Source organism: Peromyscus californicus, unplaced genomic scaffold, assembly GCF_007827085.1.
Source record: "Peromyscus californicus insignis strain IS unplaced genomic scaffold, ASM782708v3 Scaffold_23__1_contigs__length_62951481, whole genome shotgun sequence".
Taxonomy (NCBI): Eukaryota; Metazoa; Chordata; class Mammalia; order Rodentia; family Cricetidae; genus Peromyscus; species Peromyscus californicus.
In genome coordinates, this window is record NW_026294534.1 from 59,816,926 (window position 1) to 59,825,059 (window position 8,134).

An 8,134-nucleotide genomic window follows, 5' to 3' on the forward strand; every position below is an offset into this window, starting at 1 on the left:
ACCGAACCCTGCTGCAAGGGACTGCCCCGGGACCTTTGGTACCCACGCTGACTGCATCCCTTACCACCCGGCTTCAGGTGTGGCTTGAAATAATGCTCTCCCTCTATTGCCCTGCTGGCTCCCCCTTGCTTTTTCCAGATCTTGCCTCAGCAATGGCTCCTGGGTGAAGGTCAAAATTGCACCATCTCCCCTCCCCCGGGCCCCACACACTTCCTCCTTCCCCACTATTTCCTTTTTTTCTTTTTGGGCCCTGTGGGTATTATGTATATTTATTTGACATGCCCATCCCCCACTGAAAGTACCCTTTGCCCTTCACGTCTGCCAGACGACAGCGCTTCCCAGCATCCCAGCCTCAGTTTCCCTGTACTTGAAGGGTTTATCTGAGGAGTATGTACGAGGTGAAAAAGTCCCAGATATCCAATACTTTGTATTTATTTATTAATTATAATTTTTTGTTTTTTCGAGATAGGGTTTCTCTATGTAGCCCTGGATGTCCTGGAATTCTTTCTGTAGACCAGGCTGGCCTCAGACTCATAGAGATCCACCTGCCTCTGCCTCACAAGCGCTGGGATTAAAGCTGTGCACCACCACCGCCCAGCTATTTATTATAACTTTTAATTTTTACATTGCAACTTTTTTCTATATTTGTGTGTGTGTGTGTGTGTGTGTGTGTGTGTGTGTGTGTGTGTGTAGACATGTGTGCCACAGTACACTGTGGAGGCCAGAGGCGACATATAGGAATGTATAGGAATGGACTCTCTCCTCCTGGGGACTGAACTCCTAGTGTCAGGCTTGGAAGCAAACACTGAGCCATCTTGCCTGCCTCAGTCTTTGTTTCTTTTTTTGAGATAGGGTCTCTTGTAGCCAGGGCTGGCTTGAACCTAATGCTTTCATCCTCCCAAGTGTTCTGAGGATAGGCGTCTACCACCATGCCATCCTTTTCTGTATCTCTCTGTTTATGTGTGTGTGTCTGTCTGTCTCTGAAGGAGAGACAGAGACACAGGGTCTACGTGGCCCCGGGCTGGCCTTCAACTCTCCCGGGAGCCCAGACAGGCCCCAAACTCTTCATTCTCCTGCCTCAGCTTCCAGAGTAGCATACATGTTAGGCTCACACAAAGATTTCACAGAGCGTCCCTTCGGCGAACACAGTGATCGCAGACTCCGCATACATCGGTCCAGGTTTCCCGGAGCCTGCGGCTGGGGAGACACCGGGGAAGCCTCCTCACGCCGTGTTCCCCGCGGAGTCCCAGGTGCCACCCCCGCATGCTAGTCTGGCTGTTGTGCCTGGCGTGTTGACGCCGTCGTCATGGGGACGGACGGGGGCGGGCCCCGGCCACAGGGGGCGGGGCCTGGGGCTCGCAGCCCGGGCTCCAGCAGTGGCCGCCGCCGCCGCCGCCGCCAGGCTTATATACCGCGGCTAAATTTAGGCTGAGTTCGGAGCTCGTCCCCATCCGGGACGCGTTTCCGCCGCCGCCTCCTGGCCCGCCCCCCCGTGCCGGCCGCGCCTATAAGGCCTGGGCGGAACGGGCCGCGGCACACACAATCCCTGCCATGGCGCTCAGCGAGCCTATCCTGCCGTCCTTCGCCACCTTCGCCAGCCCTTGCGAGCGCGGCCTCCAGGAGGTGAGGGTTGTGGGGGGGACCGTGGGTAGCGGGGGACCAGGCCACAGGATGTGGGCGCAGGGTCGAGCACTGGGGATTGCAAGCTAGCACCGGGGTGCAGACCGCGGGCGGCGGTGGGAGACCTTGGGCTGCGGAGAGTTACACTGCTGGCGCTAAAGAGTTAGACCTCAGACAGGGGGGGAATAGAGAGGTGGGCACAGGGGCTGAGGACGCCACGCGAGGATGGCGACCTGTGGGTGCGGATCGCGGGCGCAGGGGCCGAGGACGCGCGCACCTATAAGGGATAGGGATAGGGAACTCCGGGAGCTGAGCGCGGGCGCCTGGGAGTTGTTAGACCTTGGGGTGCCGGGGAGCAGAAGGTGGCCCCATGCTCACGTCCCGCACCCCGTTTCCCGCAGCGCTGGCCGCGCAACGAACCCGAGGCGGGCGGCACCGATGAGGACCTCAACAGCGTGCTGGACTTCATTCTGTCCATGGGGCTGGACGGTCTGGGTACCGAAAATCCTCCCGAGCCGCCGCCACAGCCCCCGCCGCCTGCGTTCTACTACCCGGAGCCCGGCGCCCCGCCGCCCTACGGCACCCCCGCGGCGGGCCTGGGAACCGAGCTGTTGCGCCCGGAGCTGGACGTGCCTCCGGGGCCCGCTCTGCACGGCCGCTTCCTCCTCGCGCCCCCGGGGAGGCTGGTGAAGGCCGAGCCCCCGGAGGTGGACGGCGGCGGCTACGGCTGCGCGCCCGGCCTGACCCGCGGGCCGCGCGGGCTGAAGCTCGAGGGCGCCCCGGGAGCGGCAGGTGCATGCATGCGGGGCCCCGCCGGCCGTCCCCCGCCACCCCCGGACACGCCTCCGCTCAGCCCCGACGGCCCCACGCGCCTTCCAGCGCCCGGTCCCCGCAACCCGTTCCCACCACCCTTCGGCCCCGGCTTCGGCGGCCCCGGTCCTGCGCTGCACTACGGGCCGCCCGCTCCCGGCGCCTTTGGTCTCTTCGACGATGCGGCCGCCGCGGCGGCGGCCCTGGGCCTACCTCCCCCCGCCACCCGCGGTCTCCTCACGCCGCCCTCGTCCCCGCTGGAGCTGCTGGAGGCCAAGCCCAAGCGCGGCCGCCGCTCCTGGCCGCGCAAGCGCGCCGCCACGCACACTTGCAGCTACGCCAACTGCGGCAAGACCTACACCAAGAGCTCTCACCTAAAGGCGCACCTGCGCACGCACACAGGTGGGCTCCTGGCCTCACTCGGGGCGGGGGGAGCTGCAGTAGGGGAATGGCCGTGAGTTCAGGGCCAGGCTAGGCTACTGAGGGAGACTCCTGTCCGCCCTCCGGAAGGAAAATGTGTCCCCACAGCCTCTGGTCCTGACAAGGGGGCGTGGCAGATTAACAGGTTGGCTAGGGGAACTCGGGTCTCAAGACTTCGGGATCAGTGCAGGTTTAGGGTCTACGGTGATCACGACTTCTATCCCCAGCCCTGCATATAACGCCTGGCACAGTGGCGATGAGCAGGAGGATCAGGAATTCAGGGCTAGCCTGGTATACTCGATACTTAATCTCAGATGTTAAGGGAGAGGCGCACCTGAGCCTGCTGGGGAGACAGCCTCGGGAGCACAAGGTTCTCTGTCTAGAATGGATGTGGGTGGAGAAGAGAATGGAGAGGGAGGGGGCAGGTGCCATTGGGTGCTGGGTGCCGGAACTAGGCTTTCGGGGAAACTAAGGCTGACTGTCATCCCCTCCCCCGCAGGTGAGAAACCTTATCATTGCAATTGGGATGGCTGCGGCTGGAAGTTCGCGCGCTCAGACGAGCTTACCCGTCACTACCGCAAGCACACAGGTCACAGGCCCTTCCAGTGCCATTTGTGCGACCGTGCCTTCTCCAGGTCCGACCACCTGGCCCTGCACATGAAGCGACATATGTAGCCTGGGTAGACCCGGCTACCCCATGCGCGGCCGTGGCGGGTCCCACGCGCCGGGCACGGTCCCTTTGCAAACTGACTGCTATTTATTGGACCCTGAGGACGGGGCCGGACAGTGTGGTTACAGGACAATGACTCTGCCACCAGTTCTGGCCCCCACCGTGACTGAAGGCCCCGGGAAAGAAGACAGGAGCCTGTGAAGAATGTTTTCAAAATGGTGCAATAATTGACTTATTTCCCTCGGGTCCCCACTAGAGGATCGAGGCTAGATGCCTTGTGAGAAATGGCCTTTGAGTGTACTGTCACCTGCGTCGTTTTTTATGATATTGTATATAAGTGACTGGCAGATTGTATTACTATAAGGGAGACGATGGCATCTTTGTCGCCTGCTTCGTTTTTATAAGACTTGGTGTTTTTTTTTTTTTTTAATTAAAAAGTTTTGGATCTTTGAAGAATCGCCGCAGTGGTGTGGCTGGGGATGGGGGAGGCCCTGAGGGAGAGCGCGCCTGTGGTTAAGGTCGCCAGCTGCAGCCCCCAGCTGCCAGGGCCTGTGGGTTCTCTATAAATGTAAACAGGAGTTTAGGATTGAGCGTGCGTTATTTAAGGCAGCTACTTTGAGCCATAATTTGACCCCCTGTTCCCCAGAGCTGGGAAAAGTGTTGGTCCCACTGATGTGGCCATCTCTAAACTGGGGGAGGGGAGAGAAGGAAAATTAAAGACCTTTTCTGGTAACTTCTGGGGTTTTAGCCAAACTTAAGGAGTATGCTGGTGTTTCGTTGCTTTTTTTAAATTTTTATTTTTGGAAGCAGGGTCTTTATGTAGACCAGGCTAACCGCAAACTCAGATTCCCCTGCCTCTACCTCCTAAGTGCTGGGATTGATCTTTCTATAGGGATAAGTGCTTTACTACATTTCTTTTTGTGTTTTGGAGGGTTGTACATGCTGCGGTGCAATGTGGAGACGAGCAAACAGCTTTGAGTTGTTCTCGCTTGTAGGTCCGGGGGATTCAACTTAGGTCTTCAGGCTTAGCTGCAAGCGTCCCTACCCAGCTGAGCTGGCTCACTCAAGGTCTCACAGCTGAGAAAGGTTTTGAACTAATGGCATGTAAACACGGTGACATGTGCCACCTGGCTTTGATTTTTGTTATTTTGGACAGGCTGGGCTGACGTGTGCTTCATGCCCCGCACGGCAGCGGTTTTGCAGTCGCCCACCTGTGTTGTGTTGGGAGACTGGGTTCTTCTTGCAATGCCTGTAGTCAGCCAACCTCGCCCTCTCATTAGCAGGTGCCTCTGCCTGGAAGACTCCCTCCGCTCAGGGCCCCAGTAACCATGGCTACTGACAATTGCCCAAGTTACTTCCAGAAAGTGAAAATAGCCCTCAGGCAGAGCCCAGTTTTAACGCACTCTCACCCTCGTTGCGACAGAGGCAGGGATTTCCTCTCCATCCTCCCCCTCCCCGGGGCCTCGCTGGCCCTGGAAACAGCTGACAACTCTTTGGTAATCTGTGAAAAGCAGAAATGAGGATGATAATGTGATTCATATTTCGAGAGTAAATACTCGGGCTTACTTCCGCCGCAGAGGGAGGGCGGCTGAGCTCTCTGCCCTTTGTGAACCACTTCTGCAAAACTCCTGAACCCCACAGCGGCCCCTCAGCCCCAGCACTTGCCCTTCTAGCTCAGAGCTTGCTCTGGAAGAGGAAAGCTCTCCCTAAGAGGGTTGGTGTTTTTTATTTGTTTTTACCTCTTGTGGAGATTTGAGTGCCAGGGTCAGGGCCCTAGAACTACACTACCAGGCAACCATGACTTAATCTTCCGTTTTTTGTTTTGTTTTCCAAGATAGGGTTTCACTGTGTAACCCTGGCTGGAACTTGATTTGTAGACCAGGCTGGCCTTGAATTCACAGAGATCCACCTGCCTCATCTCCCGAGTGCTGGGGTTGAAGGCACGTGTCATCACCCCCACCCCCATCCCCACCCCAATCATCTGGTTTTTGTTGATTTGCTTTGCTTTGCTGGTGAAGAACAGTGTTCTGCCTCTGAGCCAAACCCTGAGCCCTTTAGATGTAAATAGCTACATGCACAACCCTGAAGTCTTCCCTGAAGCTACATCCTTGAACCATTTTTATTTTTTGGACTCATGGAGCCCAGGCTGGCCTCAAGTTTATAGTACGTTGCTCTGTTCCCAGCCCTGGGTGGAGCCATTTTTCTTCCTGAACACTTCCAGCTGTCCTCTTGGAGGGCTCTGAGGCCGAAAGAGGCCAGCTGAGAAGCCACAGGTGCTGCGGGACTGCTTCCTATGTGCTGCTGCTGCTGATGGGCCGGGGGCTCCTCCAGCAATGGGTTTGAGCAGTAGTGTGCCCCACGGGCTAACACAGAAGCATCCTGCCTCTGTTCTTCTGCCCCTCTCAGATAAATGTCAACTTGTGGTCATGTGTATTCTGGCTGGCTGGCTTTGGACTTGGAGGGGGACCCAGTGTGGACCCATTTTTGATTGTCACCCATAAGGCTCCAGCTGGCTGGCATCTACACTGGGCAGCCCCTGCCTACCGCAGAGATGCCCTCGAGCCTCAACTATGAGTCATGCTGAGACTGAATACCCCGTTCTGGATGCTAAAAAAGAGGTGGCCCAGTTTGGGAGCAATATGACCCAGAGGAGTGTGAGAAAAACCTCTGTCACCATTTTTGGGGATACTGGAAAGAAATAGGGCATCGGACCATTTTCCTTCCTCCAGAAAAGCTGCCCACAGCCTTGTTCATATCTGTTTTCTGTTTTGTTTGAGACAAGCTCCCCCTGTGTATCCCTGACTGGCCTGGAACTCGGAGACATGCCTGCCAGTGCTTCCAGAGTGCTGGGACCAAAGGGGGCACCTTGGGCAGGCCATCCATGCCTTGTAGAAAATGTGAAATGTCATGGGTTGGCAATATGGCTCGGTGGATGAAGGTAATAAAGGCCATTGCTGCCAAGGCAGACCACCTGTGTGCCATCCCTGGCACCCACACGCTCATGCTCGGGAGAGCAAACTGAGTTCTACCATTCCCCTCTGGCCTCCACACCTGCGCACCATGACACCTGCACCCCCCCCCCCACATCCCCACAAAAGAAATATATTAAAATGTAATAAACATAAAATGTTAACTAAAAAAAAAATCTCACATTCTAAAACCCGCCCTACCAAAACTTTCTGGTCTGTGGAAGTGCCTGGTTCATGGCTAAATTGCTTTCACAAAGCTGTGAGTGTTAGTGTGTCCTTTCTTCTCTCCACAGCTCAGAGCTGACTCACCAAGACACAGGTAGTGTGAGGCTCTGGTCCCCTGTGCCTATCTGTGCCAGTGTGTCTCCATCTCAGCTTGAATGACAGGGGGCTCCAGGTCATCTCTAGGACCTGAATATTGAGCAGAGCCCTGGTCCCCCACCCAGTTCCTCACCCAGTCCTCCCACCCTGGTCAACTACCAGAAGGTGGCATCTCCTATCTCTTAGGGGTCATATGGCAGGCATGCTGAGGGCTAGGAGTGGACCTCTCATGACTTGACCTGCAGAGATGAATGACTAGTGTGGGGTGGCTGAAGCAGGAGGATCACTGCAAGTTCAAGGTGAGTGAACCTGTCTTTGGAACCTGTCTCAAAACAACCCGAAGAGCCAGGTATGGTGACACACACTTGTCCCAACACTTGGCAGGTAGAGGCAGGAAGACCAGTTCAGGGTCAACCCCAGCTACCCAGAGAGGCCAATGCCAGCTGCCTTTCCATCCTTCCCCCTCTCCCTTTCTTTCTTTGTTGAAACAAGGTCTTGCTATGTAGCTCAGGCTAGCCTCAGACCCATCTGCCCCCCTCCCTATGTGATGACACAGTCGGCCTCCCCTTCTGTCCCCATTCATTTACTCATCCACTCAGCGCTCACTCCCGAGGCCGCCGCCTCCTCCGGTCTCCTGCCACCATCACAGACAATCAGGAGTGACTCGGACTGTCCCAGCTTTCAGCCCCAGCCTAGAGCCTGTGCCAAGTACCCATCACTCCACTGACCAACTCAGACCTACCTGTGGCCCCTCCAGATTCCTCATGGTGCAGCCACTCTGGACATCCTCAACAAACCAACTCCTACCCTCTCAGCAAGCCTAGGACAACATAAACACCCTGAATTTTACTTATTTATGTGGAGACAGGGTTTCTCTGTATAGCCTTGGCTGTCCTGGAACTCACTCTGTAAACCAGGCTAGCCTCAAACTCAGAGATCCATCTGCCTCTGTCTCCTGAGTGCTGGGATTAAAGATTGTGTGTGTGTGTGTGTGTGTGTGTGTGTGTGTGTGTGTGTGTGTGTAGTCAGACTTTTTCATCAGGACCATTGGCTCCCCAATAATGACACAGAGACTTGTTATTAATTATGAAAACTCGGCCAACAGCTTAGGCTTCTTTCTAACTAGCTCTTATAACTTAAATTAACCCATTTCTATTAATCTATGTGCTGCCACATGACTCATTGCTGTTACCTCTCCTCTTGAATGTCTCCTCTCGGTGTCTCCACCTTCTTCCCAGCATCCTTTCTGCTCCCCAAATCCTGCCTAGCTATTGGCTGTTCAGCCTTTTATTAAACCAATCCGAGTGACACATCTTCACAGTGT

At 55.9% G+C, this 8,134-nt stretch overlaps 1 protein-coding gene across 1 annotated transcript; it reads left to right on the top strand.

Moving 5' to 3' along the window:
* Positions 1-1,378: 1,378 nt before the first annotated feature.
* On the top strand, positions 1,379-3,893 carry Klf2 (KLF transcription factor 2). Its single transcript, XM_052752820.1, has 3 exons — positions 1,379-1,623; positions 2,022-2,832; positions 3,350-3,893. The coding sequence occupies exons 1-3, from the start codon at positions 1,552-1,554 to the stop codon at positions 3,523-3,525; spliced, it is 1,059 nt and encodes a 352-aa protein (XP_052608780.1). The 5' UTR covers positions 1,379-1,551; the 3' UTR covers positions 3,526-3,893.
* Positions 3,894-8,134: the final 4,241 nt, after the last annotated feature.

What these genes read in the sequence shown, in the direction of transcription:
- Klf2 (XM_052752820.1), top strand. Translation starts at nt 1,552, where the DNA reads ATGGCGCTCAGCGAGCCTATCCTGCCGTCCTTCGCCACCTTCGCCAGC. An exon ending in GCGAGCGCGGCCTCCAGGAG is followed by an intron (nt 1,624 to 2,021) that starts GTGAGGGTTGTG and finishes CGTTTCCCGCAG; the next exon opens with CGCTGGCCGCGCAACGAACC. An exon ending in GCACCTGCGCACGCACACAG is followed by an intron (nt 2,833 to 3,349) that starts GTGGGCTCCTGG and finishes CCTCCCCCGCAG; the next exon opens with GTGAGAAACCTTATCATTGC.